Genomic DNA, 18,750 nt, shown 5'->3' on the forward strand with positions numbered 1-18,750 from the left:
CGACCAAGGCCAATCCCCGTTTTGGGGTTGGGACAGGGATCGGGTGTAGGGACTCCTTCGTTTGTGAGCGTCCCAGGAATAAAATCGGTCCGTTTTCGCTCTTTGATCAGGTGTTTGGGATCAGCGCGGCACAACGAATGTGTGCAGGAGAAGATAGTATATTCACACATTGCTGTCATACTATTAGCTATGCTATTCTCAAGTAAGGAGGGACTCTGGATTTGCATACTGCACTGTAATGGAGGCTAACAGTTCTAACCAGAGATTGATTGTTGCTTTTCAGAAGAGAGGAATCCAGCCCTTTTAAATGTTTTGGGAATGAACGAGACTTACCCCTCATTTACAAAGAGACCACTGGAGTTTCTCGCTGCTGCGAGGTGGTGCTTGCAAGGGTCAAGGCGCGTTTTTATGTACTGTATGTATAGGTGTGCAGGGTAACTACAGAGTGCTCCCTACTTGTCCTTCATTTTCTGGCCTACACAGCGAGAGACCCACCGGTGCAGTCCAGAGTGATTATGGGATAACTACTCCGTAGGTAGATACCTAGGCGCCTCCATACACTCCCATCAGAACAGCCGCCTCCAATAATCAATCGGAGTGTGGCGGAGCGAGACCCGGCTGGCCAATGGGCAGGTCCAATTACCGCCCCTGGACCCCTCGCCAAGACGGCTAGAACGGGCTTCAACACATGAGTTTTAAGAATACGGAGTACATGGCCAACACAACCAACACCCCAGCACAGTGATTGTTATTGGCAGTTTACGGAGCATCGGCAAGCGAGGACAGAGAGCCGTTGAATCGCGTTAATTATCGTTTTGAGGCTCTAGTGACTCAGTGGTAAATCTTGGCATGTGGACGTACAGACAAATATTTACTCAGTACGGCTTTTTATCAAACAGAATACAGACTTTTGGGTATGCAAATTATACCACACAGCTCGATCAATGCCCTAAAAAGACTATGCTTTGTTGGCTGCGGCCTGAAATTGACCGACTATGCCCACATTGCTCTAAACTTCTGGTTGAACTCGCTCTGGAGCATCCTGAAGGCCTTAAGCACCAATAACAAGTCATTGACGCTAGAGACATTTGAGGTTTCGATGCTGGGCGTATCTCCCTGGTTATTGCTTTTTTTTACATCACTATAACCGTCGGAAAACTCTCCATTGTCTTCTGAATCATCTGATAGGTCATCGTCCCAGCTTTCCGTGACCTTTTTTTTGGTTTTCTGGGTTGGGGGATTGCTTTGGAGAGGGGCAGCCGTGGGCACCTGCTGCTGGCGGATCGGAAGTACCCCGGCACTGGCAGCACCATGAGTTGTTACTGGAGCCCCATTCTCAATAACATGGTCATCAAGTTCATTTTCGTGCGCATCACCACCGCCCATAACGTCAATCATATCCACGTCAACGTTACTCGAGAGCTGTAGGAAATTTTCAAAACTAGTCACAATTGTCGCAAGAATGAGCGAGAAATCATTGAGGACAAACCAAACGTCACCGCGTCGAACTCGATTCGCACTTTCCAGCTCATGAACGTTCCCGTGCTTGAAAAAATCATATAGGTAGGCGTTCAGAGGCATTTTTCTTTCGTCTTCCTCCACAGACACGTAAGGAATCACTGACTCTTCAAGCCAGATCCCACTACGAACAGTCCTGCAAAGATGATATACGCTATCCCATTCGTCACGGTGCCCAGAAAGGGCAAAGAAAGGAGATGTTACTCGGGTAGGCTTTTCAGGATACCAGCCAACACCAAGCTCTGCGGCCGAATGATCTCCACCGCATTTCATATTACTAAGGGGTAAGGTACAATCGGGCTCCTGAATGTGTTGCTCAATGAAAGTTGTTACATATGCAGCATAAACACCAAGCGTCTTCTTGTTTTGCAGATGTAAGATTTGTGCTGCTTGCCTTGGCATTGGCGGAAGGAGAACAAGTGAGGAGGTCCTGCTGTCGCCCCTTTGAAACGTTTCGATAATAGAAGATCGGAGATTTCTCCGTCCAAAAATATGCGCCATGGTGAGCATTAACGTAAGTAAGGTTGATTTAGGTTTAGAGTTGATGCCTTGGCAAAGCTTATGAAAATAGCCGCCTTCAAGTAAAGCATGGAATGCAAAGCTGGAATTCTCAGTGTAGTAGAGATGGGATACACAGCCAGCAAAATTCAACGGTGCACCTGTGCTACTAAGCAACCTGTTTCTCCGAAGGTATTCAATAGAAAACCGGAGGTGATGCAGCACCGTGTCCCTCATGGCAGGCCCACCTAAGTAAATGCGTGGGCATGAAAGCAGGGAATTGATTGCCTTGATAGCGAATACCGACTGTTTTGACTCGTTCAGCAAGATGAAAAGACGTAGGACTAAACTTGTTGTGATTGGAAAGTGCCCATTGAGATCTGGAAGTCTGGAGCTGATCAACCGACAAATTTTTGCATAGGAGATGCCCTGGAAGACGACATTTCCAAGCATATCAAAACCACGGCGACCTGCCCGACCAGCGGCCTGGCGAAAGTTAAGAGCTGTTAAGAACACAGAGTCTCCGGAAAAAACGACCGTTTTACACGGCATATTGATACCCAAAGCCAGAGTGCCGGTAGCAATAACCACTCGCAAGAATCCTCGACGGAATAGCATTTCGCAAACCTGTCGGTATTTGCGGTTCATACCAGCATGATGTACACCGATGCCACGCTCCAGAGCATCGATTAGCCAATCTGCAATAGAAAAATGTCGTAATTTATTAGTGTACTCTTGGAATTGTGATGGTGTAAGCTTTTTAATATCTGCCACATGGAAACCCTCCACAGGTCGGTCAGGATCAAAGGTTTCGAGCCAACTCGTCTCGGCGGATGCAGTATCTCGTGCCCGGTCTGCCTTGGACATTTCACCGTCATTAGTATCTTTTTTTGCGATCTTTTGCGCTTTCTTGGATGCTTTCTCCTGGTATTTTTTCCATTCCTCCCACTGAGCAACCTTGGCTTTCCACGCTGGATTAACTTCTTTCCACTCTTTCTCCGCATCTTGAAAGCGCGTGAGCAACGTACGACAAATTTCTTCACATTTAGCCCGGTCATAGTTGAAGAAAAGAGCCGGGAGAGCATTTTGCGCATAGAGTGAACAAACTAGTGGAAGGGTTGTCTCAATCGGGTCGTCAGTTTGTACCGAACGGCCGCTCTCTGATTCAGCGGTGATGGGCGAGTGTGTAAGAAGCAGCTGACTCTCACCCTTTGAAACAGGCTCTAGTTCATTTATCACTTTCGCAAACGGTGATTTTCCGTCCTTCATCCAACATGTTAATTGCGCTTTGAGACCTTGTTGCCAGTGAACGATATCGAGTTTTCGAATGACGGCAGGCAGCGTGACGGATGGGTCTAGTGATGGATCTACCGGGAAATTCTTCGTCTGATGCTTCATCATCGCTTTCCATAGCGTAAAGCAGTCTCGTGGCTCAAGGCTAAGATCATCTGGCATCCCCCTTGAGCGGTCCACCAAGCTGGCAACTGGATGAACGAAAGACATTTCGGGAATGTCATCCAAGTCAAGGGGGGCTAATGGAACAGGATCTGGAAGCCTTTTGAAAGAGAATATATGGGGCACATTGTAGGTATATTTTCGTAGTTCCGAGTAGCGATGCCGATGCTCAATCATTGTCAAATCAATATTATTTGCCTTTTGTGTTAGGCTTAACCAATCGCAAAATTCCCTGGGGTTTCCAACGGTAGCTGATAGGGCGATAATTGGGCATGGTGATAGAAGCAGTAGTTGTTCCCATATAACACCGTCTTCAGCCTGTCCGATGCAATGGATCTCGTCAAAGATAACGCGCTTAACACGAGGGGACCACGATTTTGCATTGGATGGCGAAAGCAGCATAATCTGGAGAATGTGAGGCACTGTGACTAGGATTTGACAGCCGTTGGGATTGTTGATACGGTAATCTCTGGTGTGTATTGCCCATACCGACTTCCCGCCATGCTTAGCGTTATAATTTTTTGAAAAGCGGGCTTGGATCTCTGCGGCAATCTGATTGACAAGGGCTTTCGTGGGGGCGACATATACAAGAACTCCATCATCGTCCTCCTTTAGAATTTGTTTCATAGCATAGAAGCTAGGAAAAACTGTTAACATGCTAATAATAATTATTAATCATTGGCTGAACAAAAGACTTACGATATGAATGTTTTTCCAGCACTAGTAGGAGCAACTACAAACACGCTTTTCTTTTCGTCGATCTGATCCAGGACGTCACGCTGCCACCGATCTGGCTCAAAGTCCGGAGTTCGCGGGTCTGGTGCAGAGTCCATGTTGCGATCCATAAAAGGACCTGCATGCATAAGTTGAAACTCCATTGGTGACATTTTCGTGTTGATATCGACTTTATTGAATCTAAGAGGAGAAGCGCATTTAAAGGAGAGCTTATCTTCCTCTCGGGTGCGAACATCAATACTCGGCAATCCAAGCAATTTAGTAACAGCCGTAATAAATGATACGCCATCAGCGGGGATGCCGGACTTAACCTTCCCAGCGCAGTTGATAGTATTCCAAATCAGTGCCACAGTATTCATTTGCCGCTGCTTTTCTTCTGTGTCAATCAGTATTTGAAGAAGAGTATCCAGCATGTAGATTAAAACTTCAGCTTCAAGGACAAGGCGACTATCTTTTGCCAAACCCGACAAATATGTTCTCGCTTTGATAAAGCGAGACATGACATCACTTTCCTTGTCCAGGGTCGCCCGTTTATAGCCCCATTTTTGTATCTGTTTTTGGATTGCTTCCAACTCCTTTTGCTGAGCATTGAAAGCAGCCATGTCCTTAACGGATGGCTTGCTGCCTTTGGATTGAACCTTTTTACCGGATTTTGGAAGAGTCTTAGTTGAGCCAGAGTTACGAACTTCTGTCGTGGCACTGTTCGTGATTTTCTGCTGCTTTGCTTTCGCGGATGTCACGAATACCGTTTCCGGCTCAAAGGCGCCCCCAGAGCTGGACATAGTTAACGCATAATCTCTCATTTCAGCCATGAAAAACTGGTTTCGGCGTTGGGATCGAAGGATCTGCAAGGGGGTCAATGGAACTTTTGCCTTCTGATCAAGCGGCCGCCTATGGTTATGCCAGTGAGTTAACTCCTGAAACAGTTTCGAAGTTTCTGTTTCAGTGACTGAGTTTGCAGAATTATCAATCGATAGACGAATCGGTTGTAAGTGGGCCTCAAAAACAGGATTTTTGAAGGGAAGCACTCTAGTGGAAATGTTGACGCATTTATTCTGGTATTTGCTAGAGGAGTCTGCGGGGTTAGTTGGGATTTTTTGTTTTTGTTCTGCCTGTGGCAAAGGAATATTAGCTCCAGAAAGAAGGTTAAGCAGAGATACAAGATCTGTAAAGGGTGTTAAACACATGAGCGGTATGGTCTCATCATTTCTCATTAGGAACCTGTGGACCTTAAGAAAAAGCCTCGCATCTACCGCATCCGATAGATCGCACACTGATCCGGCGTTACTCATTGTTTCTCTCCAAAAACGTGAAGAAAGTAGTGAGAGGGCTGTTTTTGCGAATTTGTTGAAAAATTCGTTAGCCGTGTCGGTATAGCAAGACTCAACTAGTCTATCCAACATTTGAATATTCTGCAGAAGTACTGTATGCAAAATCATAGCCTTGGCTTCATCGGTAGTACAGCCAATGGTATCAGAATTGAGCATTATGCTCAAAGATGCAATGGCCAGGCATTGTCGCTGCGTTAGGTCTGGGTTATGCATCACCAGCCTTTTGAGGAGTTCTTCTGCTTGAGGAAATTCGAGTGGCGCATCTCCCGCAGTATAAGATACAGGAAGGAACATTCCCGTAGATCCAAATTGAGTAGGGTGCTCTTCAGAGTCAGATAGATCCTGCACACCGTTTGTATCAATGGGCATCAAACTACATAAGAGTTTTTTGGCCTTTGGGGCGGATCCTTCAACGATCATCGCCATGATCTAATCACGATCAATATCATAAAAGGGAAGTTAATCAAGCAAGATATCATACCTTTGAGTCTTTGAACTCGACACTATTAATAAGAGCAATGTTATATCCATGAGACATAAGCCAATTTATCATAAGCCGCAAGTCAAACTTTGAACGGCTGCTTTGACTGCCCAAAGGCGTTTCCCCGGAAATATCGTCTTCAGAGTAATCATCCTCGGATTCAGACTCATCGGACTCTTCTATATCGCTATCTATGCCTCTTGATTCTATTGATTCAGACAATGCGCCATCATGGCACATAAAAAAATATGCTCCGGAGGACGGGAGGTGGACTCTGAAGTCTTCAAGGCGATAATTCTTAAAGATCTTAATTTCTATGGACGGAGCAGCATTCTGGCAGAGATGCTGAATGATTGCCTCTCGGGCAAAAAGATACCTTGGGCGAAGCTCTTCAGCTACGCCATTTGGTATACACAAGTGGGCGTGATCAGTAAAAAAAATAATTTGAAAAACACATCTGCGCTGACGCAGTCTGTTCAGAAAGGCCTCTACAATATAGGTCGCGTGGAGTATCTGGAGACCTGGCGAAAAGTCTAACTGTTCATCACAGAACGCATGTAGAAGAAGGGAGTCACCCTCAATGATGAAAAGGTCATCGCCCGCATAGTCACCGACTAGGTCAACGGTTCGAGAGTGTAGGCAGTTGTACCTGTTGGCAAATCAGCATCACTAGGGTTCCACTAAAGCCCAAGGCGGGGGGGGGGGGGAGGTAGTTACTGACCACCCCAACAAATTTCGGTAGCTCGTGGTGAGCTCAGACGCGGAGGCGGCCATCTGACAGGGATCTGGAGTTACAGTCGGCAGTGGAAAGTATTTGAGAATCACCCGCAAATATCACCATTCAGACAACATCAGTCCAGGGCTGAGGCATCAAAGCACGGCGACTTTGTGAGGTGGGATTCTGCAGATAAACATATTAGGAGTAGTGCGATGACATAAGCAGGGGATATGAGGCTATATCACATAAGGTTAGTCCATACAAACAGTACATTTGTGCCAAATACAGGGCTTATGATTGGCTCCGTGATCCCGCCGTTGACCAGGTTAAGCGGCAACCACATGGAAATATGTGCCGCGGACTTTATGCAGTCGCACTGATAGCTAACGCTTCCATGGAAGTGCACATTTTGTAATTATTGCATACCCGGGAAGACTCCGCCCCCCGCCCAGGCGTAACTACGCGGTCATCTGCGTCCTCCTGACCGTCACGCGAAACAGCAAAACAAGGCATCGCCGCGCCAAGACCCAGCTGACTGGCGCGATATGGGGCTCGGGAGGAAAGCGCGTCCTTGGCTCCTTGCCCCCAATCCCCGCAAACCCAACAAACTACCCGATACGGCCTAGCCCCAGACACCCAGCGCGTTGCTTATCATCAGCTGCTTTCCCCGCCTACTCTGCGTCTTCCTCTGACTACTTCTATAATACACAGAGCAGGCATTGCTGCGCTCTCAACAACTGTTTCCTCCTCATCTCAGCTCTACCCTCCCCCCTATTCAACCGTGCTCTTGTTAATTCCTGTGTATAGTTTCCTGTTCATTGCTTTTCTTCACTGCTATCTGATTCGTCCCTTTCCAATGAGCAAGAAACGTTTTGTTTTTGTGCATGGTATGAGAATGCCCTGTTTATCAGAATAACACGTTCTAGAATTGTTTTTGGGCTTTTTTCTGTCCTTTTTGCTCCGCTATATCCTGGCGAACTTACCATATTGGCTTGCCTGTCCTTTCTCACAGTCTTCCTACATATACCTCTCTGGATTTCTGTTCTTCAGGAGAATAAGCTCCTGAAATCCACCTCCATATCTTTTAACTACATCAAGCATTTCTTAGCAGCTATCGTTCGGGCTTGTTCCCTGGTCGATTGTTCAGATCCGGCCCGCCAAGCGCAGTTCAAGAACAACGGGAAGAACGCCTCTCGGTATGCCGACTCTCGCAGTTACCAACTTCAATATCGTCTGCGCAGTCTTGGGAGGCTTTATCTCGCTCTTCGGCCTGGTGTCGTACCTTTTTAAGGAGCAGTTCTATCTCTCAGAAGCGCGTATGTAGGATCCCTAGAATCTCGAACAAGTTTGCGATGCAGAACTAGATGTTTTATCAACCTTGGTCAATGTTTACTGGTCGGCTCTAATTATATGTGCAGTGATATCGCTTCTGGCAGGTGTTGCTTTCTCCCCGAATGCAGCCAACTTTATCAGGCCTCTAGAGTATGCTCAGGGATCACAGGCGTCTTTGGAAGCAATAACTCTTTATTTTACCCGTCTAGTTCTTGGAGTCCAGCTCATCATTGCCGGAGTGCAGCTTCCTACTCGCTATTTGTTGAAGGAATGGCGAAGTCTCTCACTTCTAATTGGACCCGGCATGACTGGCATGTGGCTCTGCACAAGTTTAATTATCTGGGCGTTTGTGCCGCATATTCCATTTCTCCATGCACTCGCGGTAGCAGCCTGTGTTACTCCTACTGATCCCATCTTGTCCAACTCTATCGTGAAAGGCAAGTTTGCTGATAACAACATTCCGCGGCCCCTCCAAAGCATCATTGTTGCAGAATCTGGTGCCAATGATGGGTTGGGATATCCATTCTTATTCTTTGCATTATACCTCATTCGGTACACAGGACATGGTGCACTTGGCCAAACAGGCGGCGTCCAAAAAGCTATGACACTTTGGTTTGGAGAAATCTGGGGCTATACAATCCTTCTAAGTATAGTTTATGGTGTTGCTGTAGGGTGGCTTGCGAAAGAGCTGCTCCACTGGGCAGAAAAGAATAGGTACATTGACCGAGAAAGCTTTTTGGTTTTTGCTATAGCTTTAGCCGTAAGTTTTCCCCCTATTTGTGCTCTCTCAAAGATAGTATCATTGACTACCAAAGTTATTCATTGTTGGTACATGTGGTATGATCGGAAGTGACGATGTTCTTGCCTGTTTTATTGCTGGTAATGTCTTCACCATTGAGTAAGTCTATTTCCACCTTCCCTCCACAAGCGTGGAGCCTATGTAGCATTATGAAGCCAAACAATTGAGCAGCGATTGGTTCCGTGTCGAAACGATGGATGACTCCTTACAGCCTACAATTGATATGCTCCTCAATCTCTCGATCTTCATGTGGTTTGGCGCTGTTTGCCCCTGGTCCAAATTCATTGATAACAACGTCATTCCCTTCCATAAGCTTTTGCCCCTAGGCATACTCGTCCTTGTTTTTCGACGCATTCCTGTAGTTTTTGCTATGCACAAACACATTCGACAGATTGAAGAATTTCGCCAAGCAGCATTTGTTGGGTTTTTTGGCCCTATCGGTGTCAGTGCTATATTCTATCTCTATATCACACTGGAATACTTAGAACACCATATCAAAGTTGATGGCGAAATACGGGAGGATGCAAAGCATTTGGGAGAGGTCGTACATATTGTAGTCTGGTTCATGACAATATGCAGCATTGTAGGTTTATTTTCTCCCCTAATTCGTTCTGTACCAAGAGAGTTACTGATCTGGGCTTAGATTGTTCATGGGCTTTCGATCCCACTTGCTAAACTGGTGTTCTACCTCCCACGTACCCTCTCAATATCTCTGAGCATGAGCACAGATCCCGATCCGGAGCCTATAAATTTTCCATTCCGCCAATCCTTAGCTGCTTTTGCGTCCCGTATGCTCCCCCCTAGCATTCGGGGCAGGGCATCATCCAAGCAAGATGGCAAAACTACGTCTCGCGAGCGCTCTCAACCCCCAAAGCCCGTGGTATTTCGCATTGGACGGCCAGTTATCTCAAACAACGACAGTAATTCGGCGGCACCGGGGGGGAAAATAGCCCATGAGTGCCCTCTTCCTCCGGCAGCTCCACTTACGGCATCTTCCCCGTTACTGGGTATTTCGCTACCGATACGAGATCCAAGCAGATGCTCTAATGACTGCGACATTGAAAATGAGGCTCTAAATTCCTCACAGGCAGTAAACGGATACGGGGCTCTGGATGAGACACCCACTTTGCCTCGAATCGTGGTGTGCCAGGGCGATTATGATATTTCCAATGTTGTCACAAGTAAATGAGTTTATATTTGTGAGTATTATTCTGTTAGATTTGGCACGACATGTTTTGCAGATGACTCGAAATATTTGCTCAGAATAGCTTGCAGGGCTGTAAGCTGTGACTAACTAGACTAGATTGATTAGATAGAGTTTTTATGCTTGTTTTGATCAATGACATCATAGGGAAATATTTCACTTGGCATTTGCCTTTACATACATCTTCCTTTGCGTGATGGTATTGAAAAATTTGTATCATTGAAGTCTTCAGCATATAGTTATCATGGACCTTGATATATTCAAGGAAAATATTTCCTCAATACCCATTATACACAGTTAAAAAAGCATACACAGTAGGCTCGTAACTTTTTATCCTGGTCTCTTTACGGAGTACTCCTCGTACACACGTCGTAGCTTAATTAGCCATTCTTCTCTCCCATTCCTCTCTTGGGAAGCCCTGCTGCCTTGTAAATAGCATCAATACCTTCCATCTGCGAAATACTGTCCTCATTTGTAATCCAGCAGGGAGGTTCTTTCCCCCTAATTTTATCCATAAACGCCTCCAGCTGCCACCGGTACGTACTCCAGGACAGATGTCCTCCCTTACCGCCAGTTGTCCATTTGTCACCCCACAGCGGGCCGCCAAAAAACTGAGTAAAATAATCAATTTTCCCTGTGCGCTTATCTGTCACAGAAATATAGTGGTAAAGATGCGGCATCAGAGCATTGTGGAAGAAGATCGTCGCGTTGGCCATTTCAACTTCAATGGAAGGAAGCTCCCAGAGGCGCGGCAAGAGACCAAAAAAAGTCCACTTGCGGGACATGTCAGTGTAGATGCGGCTTTGGATGCTGTAGCTGGGCTCAGTGGGTGAGGTGAAGAGAAGATGCGCATGCATGGCGGCGTCGACGCGGGGGTCATTTTTTGATGAGCGGCAGACGGCAGAGAGAACAGTTTTAGGACAGTGAGGTGTGTGGATTGCGTAGCGGGTAAAAGAGAGAGCATATGTTTGATCCATCAGTGAGCCACCTAAAATATGACCATGTTAGCTTTATAGAAGCTCAAGAATGAAGAATAAATATGCATACCCCCCAAGTCGAAATTCCAGCGAATATCTCCTTCTGGAATTCCTATGCTAGAGGTCATCCACGCAGCCGTGCTAAGGATTTTACCATAATTTCCATATTCGATAATTTCGCGGAATTTGTGCGCAGCTGGGTGGAATTGCCAGTGAAGCTGTAGGAGTTTCCTAACTTAGCTCAAGTTATTCTAGCTTGGGGAGTAAAACTATACTGCTTCTTCGAGAACCAATTTCTTCAGTTTAGCCATCCTCGCCAATTCCTTTGCCTCCTCAGCATTCGATGCCAGCGGCTTTTCACACAGAACGTGCTTTCCGGCTATCATAGCTTTCTTTGCCCATTCAAAATGCATGCCATTTGGCAGCGAGATATACACAATGCTGATGTCTGGGTCATCGAGTAGTGCCTGATAAGAACCGTAGTGTTTCTGGAAGCCGTATTTTCTTGCATACGCTGCCGCTTTGGACACATCTCGGGATGCAACGCCGTATAGACACACGTCCGGGTGGGATTTAGAGGGGTAGATTACTGGATTGCCTGGTTATTTTATTTTGAATATAGATGGAAACTAAAGCAAATACTGACTAGCTGAAGCATTGATATTTGCAGATGAAAGGACACCGAGCTTTTTCGCCATACTTGATGTTTCTTTCTTCGCATACACCCATGATAAAGCGTATTGTTGCAGGGAATTTAGGCCTTCAAGAACAAACGTCATGGTGAAGAAGCAGATAGCAATTCTAAAACGATAATACGAACCCTTAGCAATGTCGAAAATACCCACAGAAGACGACTCCAGATATAGATCGTTTTTATAGGGAAGATTGAGTGTTTTGGAGCTTTCGTAAATCTGATGTAATGCTGGACGTCATGTCCCAGCAATTCTTGGAGGAAAGTTTGGGTCCTGGAAAGTAGGGGGAACTTGAACGGTGCCTTCCAATTTGCGAGATATTGAGTACCACTACTCCTCCCCACCATGATGTGTTTAAGGATGGACACGAAAAGACTGCGGCAAAAATGGCCTTTGTCCACCTGTTTATAGGGCATTGTTTGAGCCAAGGGGAACTAATTTTTGAATTCATTTTTGAATCAAAACGAAAAACAGGCCTCTGCACAGGAGTACGAGTGGTAATCTTGCTAATAAAGTCGAATATTCGATTTTCGATACTTTTCATATAGCAGATGGGTAAGCGCGTTGCCTCCGAGTGTCTCAATGAAACTATGAGAGTGTTGTACACTAGGCATAAAGGGTAACAATCATTATTTTTCGTGGCCTAAGTCACTACAGAGCAATGGAGTATCCGTACTCATATGTTGTTGATCCCAACGGACTTGGGCCCTCAATCAATTACCCCGAATGACAGCGCTATACTCCGTATCTGTGTGGAATATTACATGATCATGTGGGGTCGGAGAAATGATATTCCCCGGGAAGGACCAGGCCTAATTCAAAAGGCAATGAGAACAGAGAGTCTAATGGAGATCAAACAGAGCTGCGGAATCAGTGCAGATGCCGAGCACTCTTCTACAGACATTAACTGTCAGCAGTCACCGCAGAATACGCCGCCCTATTAAACGAAATTCCGGCGACACTCATTTGCTCCTGGTGGGAAATCTGCCTTCACTCCCTTCAAACGCAACGAACTGTAGTGCTGAAACCTACACGAAGCTACAGCACAGCCCTTCTACTACTCCGTACAGCCGAACAAGTTGTCTGGGCCAGGGCAATTCTGCCCCCGGTCTTCACGAAGGAGTCGAAGCGTTTCAACATCTCATAATCATATCTTCGGTTCCTACATCATCCAGCATGAACGATTACCGTGTTTCCAAAGAACAGGTCCCGAATCGTCTCTATTATGTTCACCACGCGAGGTCTCAGGCAAACACTACGGATGGCATTAAAGCACAAGATCCCACCTTCTTCCATGCTCATAATCATGCCTTATATTCCTATAAAGAATCCGTCGAAGACCACATGAATTGGACTTGTAGAAAACCTAGTCCGTACATTTCGCTCTTGGTCAATAAAGAGCATACCGAAAACTTCGCAAGGCTCATGTCACGCAAAACGGGAATACCGTCGCAGGTATTTCATATTAATGGGAAGAAACTGAACACGTCATATGTTTTTGAAGTGCGCCATCTTCGGAAGGCCCTATGTCTGAGCCTCCGGCCTTCGGCACTGACCGACTCAGAGTTCCTCGTACTCCATCGCGTCCCAGAAAAAGCGATCATTCGTAAGATCGTGATGTAAAATCATGTTGCAACACAAGTAAGCAAAGCATATTGGGTGCATTAGCAGCAGGTAACTGACTCCTTTGTTTGTAGGACAGGACCGCTTTAAACAAACCAACGTTTATGTGGCCTTTATAGGAACACGGCTATTACTGGCGCTGGGAGAGAGGCCAGCGCGGTTTGGACCAGAAGTTTAGGGTGGATAGCGATAACTCCAGTAGCTATTCGATACGAAATCTTGACAAGTTTTTCCTATGTCGCCTCCAGTAATATCATCCCCTGAACGGCCCCAGCATGCATATACCTATCATTTGCCCTAAAAAAATTGGAGCCTGTATGGGTAGGAGGGGAAACGATCCAAGCTAGCCCGATCGCTTCTCGGGCATTTTTTTGCTGCAAGTTCACTACAAGCCCTGCCATGCGCCAGCCAACATGACACGTTTCATGGAAGACGACAAGCGTTTTACATACCTTGGCCGTTTCAGAGAGAGAGCTGATATAACCACCTGCCTACAGTCCCACATGTATGCAGGTATCCAACCGAAAAATGTTGGTGAGAGCTGAGGCCCGGTGTGCAGCTTTCAAATCGTAATGTTGCGTCCGTAAAAACTGGGCTGCCAGGCTCTTGACTGATGCTGGGGTTCCAAGGCCGGCAAACGAATGCCCAAGAAATGCGTTGCATCCGCTACTAAGAATAAATAACTGTGCGCGCCGCCGATAGCGAACACGCCGCCCGAAGGCCGACCCTGGTCGCACGCCAATCGACTCGCCAGAGAAGGGAAGTCGAGCAGAGAATCGCAAAATTGAGCCCGCGCTGGCCATGACGCCGGGTCGCGAGGGCCCGTTTTTCTTTGTCTGCGCCGCCCAATCCTGGCATCTTGAATGCAGGCTTATATTGTGGCCACCTGTAGGGGGCGAGTGTGCATGGAGTTGGTCGAGCGTGTGATCTGTCCGACAGAGGCCCGAGAACACCATGGGAGAAGAGGGCTCAGAACAGCAGGCCGCATGAACGGATGGGTCAAGCCTCTTTTTCTTCAAATAATCGTCTGTGTCACCTCCGCGCCACTTGTCGGGTTTCCAGTTGAGATCTCCCCAATGGACATGTCCAAGTAGCCGCCGACACGGCAACGACAAACACACCCATCATCATGGCTGATAGTGACGATGCGGCTGCAATCGGAAATCCGACAGGTACCATCGAAGTCGATGTGAGTTCAGCATTGGAGCTCCTTTTGACTTCAAGAATATACAGACTAATGGGCTTCTTCGTAGGAAGAGGAGATAGATAAGCCCGCAGTTTCATACCTGTACGTAAGGCTGCTTCTCCTTGCCCTTGACCCGGCATTTGCACTGGTATTAAGCTACCTGTTGTTGAGACAAGAGTGTTCTCTGCATCCACATGCCCCTCAATGGAAATAAAACATTGCATGAAAATGATAGATTGGTTACTTACGTGCTCTAAAGGCATAGTTCGGCCACCTCAGTTGCGTCTGAAGTCCACAAGTACAGGTCTGTACTCTTGATATTTTGGTAGAAATGGCTAGCAGTTGCTAACATCCTTCATGTAGAGTTGAGGTATGGCCATGATAGCTGCACGGCAAGCCACGCCTGATAACAATGCAGGAGTCAAAGTAGAACTAATTGCTTTTCTCAGAATGGTCGACAGTATCATGGCTACCGTGATGGGGCATATCTGTTGGTCAGTCTCATCGGCGGCATCCCATCCTAGTTTAAGCTGTTGCTGACAGGTACTTCACTATATCTTAGCCCAATGACAGACGAGAGCAGGAGCGTATGGAAATGGTGGGGCTACCAGAAGAAGACTTGGGCTATTGGATGGCTTCTAACATGTTTCTTTTAGGAACATAGGTTGTTTCGGCTAGTGTTAGAGGGGAGACTATATCTCTCTCCGCTCACTAAGGACCCGAGGAAAGTTCTCGATTTGGGCACGGGAACGGGATCATGGGCATTGGATTTTGCACAGTGAGTTGTGATGCACGCGCCCCGTATACGAATTCCGTTGTTTGACATGACCTGTACTACAGACGACATCCCAATTCTCGAGTATTAGGTGTGTGACCCTCGCATGATCGATAAACCTGTACGCCGAGGACAAAATGCTGAGTATCAAAGTATAACAGGCACTGATCTTAGTCCTATTCAACAACTATGGTTTTTATTACCTTTTAAATTCGAATTTCAGGATCAATTACTAATTATTCCATTAGGTGCCCACGCAACTGTATATTCGAAATAGACGATTTCGAAGCCGAATGGCCCTACCAGCCATTTGCCTCGTTCGATTTTATTCATGCCCGCAATATAGCAGGGTCTGTTTCTGACTATGACAAGCTTTTTGATCAAGCATTTGACCATCTCAGCCCTGGTGGATACCTGGAGCTACAAAGTCTAGAGGCTAAATTCTTCTCTGACGACGGAACCGATAAGCGGGCTGTAACCGCGACGCAGTGGCAGCAACTTCTTCTAATAGGCAGCGAAAAGTTCGGCAAGCGGCTGGATGTTGAGGATGGGTGGAGGGAGAAAATGGAAAAAGCTGGATTTATAGATGTGGCGGATGTATCATTTAAAGTATGGCATTTTTTCTATGTTATTTATTTCATTTTCACACATCTAAACTAAATAACTATTCAGGTGCCTCTTCGCCCCTGGGCAAAAGACCCAAAATTAAGGCAACTTGGCGAATTGCAAGCAATCCAAATCAAGGAATCTATCGAATCATACTCTTTAGCACTGTTCACACGTATCTTGGGCTGGACTGTGGATGAGCTTGATATATTATTGACGGCCGTTAGAAATGATTTTTCTGATCCACGCAGTCATTTATACGGGATAATGAGATTTATTTATGGAAGGAAGCCATAAAATACTATATGGAAGTTCATGTCAATTACTGCGGACAAAGCTAAGCTTCTAGAAGAAGACGCCATGGAGAGGAGATTCCTAGTCTTTCTGTTGTGTCGTGGTTGGTGCTGTTATCCATTGAGAGTTCGGGCTTTTGCTTCGAGGCAATGTAATCGGCACCTCGCTCTTTTGAGAGGGCCTGCTGGAAGACTGAGATAAAAGGTGATCAAAATTCATGTGTTCGTTATTGGCTAATTAAAAGGTACTACCTCAACATTATTGAATTATTGATTATCAAATGTATAGGGGTATTATGATGATAGAAAGAAAAAAAAGGAGTCTCAAAATGTAAAAATACCTGGAGGCACTAGCTCAGATGACATACTAATATCAGAACGTCAGTGTCTATCGTAAAAATATTGGCATGGGTGGATATGATCACATACAGGAATAAATAGATATGGAACCTCCTTTTCGTATTGGGTCCAGGCTTCTCCGTACTTAGCTCTACATCTCTGAATATCTCTCATTGCACGATGCGTGATCATGGCGGCAAAGAAAACAGGATAGAACCATGGGAACGGGCTGCTAAATCCAGTGACCAAGCCCCAATTCAAGGCAAAATAAAGGTCGCAGGTATAGTGAATTTTGCGGGCATAACGGTCTAAAGTGTATTTAGTATCGAGAAGAGGCGTTACGCTGGGCGAAGAGGAACACTTACACCAGCCGTCAACAAGAATTGTATCGCCTTTCTTGCTTGTAATAGTCCGGGGGTTCTCAACCGTCTGCCATGGCAGCTGAGGGAAGGCCTTTCTCAAGACCATATCACCCCGCTGTTGTTGACGAAATCGGTTCTTCTGGCTGTTTGTTGTATCCCAGACCCAGTAGACGAACACGTAGGCAACGTACATGGCAGCGAGAGCGTATTTATTCCACTGGTAGGTGGTGGGGTCATGGCTGGCAAGGTATATTGTGCAATGGCAATAACTGAGTGGCACACCAGCAAGGTTCCAGAAAATTAGCATAAAGCCAAGTTTTTCGTAGTACATATCCCTGTAAAGCAAAAAAATTATTAGCACCGTCCCAGCTCTGTTCCGTATAGTATTGCTGAGCTGAGCAACCACATACCAAGTCGGAATAATGCACTCTTCACCCTTTGAACAGGCATTGGCGTACAAAAAGTGGGCCATCAAAAGAAAGCCCACTTCGCCTGAAATGTATCCATACTTTTCGTACTGCCGTGCTGCCGCGCCCATTGTGACCAATAGCAGGATATACCAAGGCAGGCGTACTTCGAAAAACATCTTGAAATCCAAGATACCAAACAATCTAGGGTTCAATTCCGCGCCCATAAAGAAATCGTAAATCGGATATCCAGTGATACGATGTTGGTTGCCACGAGCAAACGCGGAGAAATAAGCAACGAACGAGAGGATGAAGCCAGTTGCAATAGCAACGCTCATCAACGGACCGAACTCGTCGATTATCGTGTAGAGCTTGAAGAGCCCCGAAAAGTGAAGGCCAAGTGCAATGACAATCGTCGTGTAGAAAGAGGCGACGGCAGAGCAGCGATAGGGGAGCTGCTTTCCACCCAGGTGCTCCAGGGGCCTGCCTTTCACCTCGATGCCAGGGAGATACAAGTAGCACAGGGCCTCGAAGACGAAGAAGGTCCAGTAGATAGTCCACGCCTTGAGCGAGGGGAAAGCACCCTCGTACACGATATTGCCCAAGTGCTTCACGAAATCCCCCATAGACTGGCCCTGCGCCGGCAGAGGAAGATGGCCGTTGTAGTAGACGGCCCCAATCCACATATAATACATAAGCAGCGGGAAACCAATCATCATAGACAGCACGCCCCACGATCCCCCAAACTCGAAGTGGTCCGTGTACTTGCCCGAAGCCTGGGTCTCCGCCTGTTTAACGTTTGTTTGATCCTTCGACTGCACGACAGCCGCAGAGTCGACAGACCCAACCACCTCGACGCCGACCTTCTGAGCATCACGCCGGTGTCTCGTCTGGATGGACGTCGCCATTATTCCGTTCGACAGAAGCTTTGCCTCGGTGCGTTCGGGGCTCTTGGAAGCTCGACTTCTCGTGACGCGCCGGGTCGGGGTTTCAACGAAGCCTTCGAGGACGATTTTCCTAGGGCACGATGGACGTTAGACGACGGTCGATAGGCAGCAGAGTCTGTGCGACGCATTGCAGCCCGTTCCGAGAAGCCCACGGTGTGATTGGGCTGGGGCAGCGAGGAGCATGGGGATCGCACTTACTTTGGCGTCTTGCCCGTCTGTGAGCGCGTGAGAGTCATAACGGGCAACAGGACAAGCGCAGCGGGTTAACTAAAGGAGGACTGGCGGCCCCTGACTGGCTACGCGAAAGCAGAATTTTCCTCCACGCCGGCGATGCTGCCACAGCCGTCACGCTGCCGTTGTGTTTTTTGGCGAAAACAGTCGCCAATGAATTCGCGCAGGCCGATCTTACCGGGCGAACGATACGGTAACGGCGTGACGCGCCAATACGTTGAAGCCCCTGAAGCTGTCGCAG

At 46.9% G+C, this 18,750-nt stretch overlaps 5 protein-coding genes across 5 annotated transcripts; 2 read left to right on the top strand and 3 right to left on the bottom strand.

Moving 5' to 3' along the window:
- Positions 1-993: 993 nt before the first annotated feature.
- On the bottom strand, positions 994-6,792 carry LOZ57_000319 (uncharacterized protein; the record flags this gene model as incomplete). Its single annotated transcript, XM_049249426.1, has 4 exons — positions 994-4,108; positions 4,171-5,966; positions 6,019-6,667; positions 6,740-6,792. 4 exons carry the CDS (start codon positions 6,790-6,792, stop codon positions 994-996), a joined length of 5,613 nt encoding a protein of 1,870 aa, XP_049111620.1.
- Positions 6,793-7,934: 1,142 nt separating this feature from the next.
- Positions 7,935-10,056, top strand: LOZ57_000320 (uncharacterized protein; the record flags this gene model as incomplete). Its single annotated transcript, XM_049249427.1, has 5 exons — positions 7,935-8,052; positions 8,155-8,828; positions 8,884-8,966; positions 9,039-9,450; positions 9,511-10,056. The coding sequence occupies 5 exons, from the start codon at positions 7,935-7,937 to the stop codon at positions 10,054-10,056; spliced, it is 1,833 nt and encodes a 610-aa protein (XP_049111621.1).
- Positions 10,057-10,451: 395 nt separating this feature from the next.
- Positions 10,452-11,827, bottom strand: LOZ57_000321 (uncharacterized protein; the record flags this gene model as incomplete). Its single annotated transcript, XM_049249428.1, has 4 exons — positions 10,452-11,059; positions 11,119-11,266; positions 11,324-11,637; positions 11,695-11,827. 4 exons carry the CDS (start codon positions 11,825-11,827, stop codon positions 10,452-10,454), a joined length of 1,203 nt encoding a protein of 400 aa, XP_049111622.1.
- Positions 11,828-14,492: 2,665 nt separating this feature from the next.
- LOZ57_000322 (uncharacterized protein) lies at positions 14,493-16,227 on the top strand (the record flags this gene model as incomplete). The annotated part of the gene is made up of 9 exons (XM_049249429.1): positions 14,493-14,552; positions 14,617-14,651; positions 14,815-14,853; positions 14,913-14,919; positions 14,999-15,039; positions 15,112-15,136; positions 15,206-15,327; positions 15,573-15,933; positions 15,997-16,227. 9 exons carry the CDS (start codon positions 14,493-14,495, stop codon positions 16,225-16,227), a joined length of 921 nt encoding a protein of 306 aa, XP_049111623.1.
- Positions 16,228-16,578: 351 nt separating this feature from the next.
- ERG4 (C-24(28) sterol reductase) lies at positions 16,579-18,514 on the bottom strand (the record flags this gene model as incomplete). Its single annotated transcript, XM_049249430.1, has 3 exons — positions 16,579-16,590; positions 16,653-18,348; positions 18,477-18,514. The coding sequence occupies 3 exons, from the start codon at positions 18,512-18,514 to the stop codon at positions 16,579-16,581; spliced, it is 1,746 nt and encodes a 581-aa protein (XP_049111624.1).
- Between the last annotated feature and the right edge of the window lie 236 nt (positions 18,515-18,750).

Source organism: Ophidiomyces ophidiicola, assembly GCF_022830035.1.
Source record: "Ophidiomyces ophidiicola strain CBS 122913 chromosome Unknown scaffold_1, whole genome shotgun sequence".
Lineage (NCBI taxonomy): Eukaryota > Fungi > Ascomycota > Eurotiomycetes > Onygenales > Onygenaceae > Ophidiomyces > Ophidiomyces ophidiicola.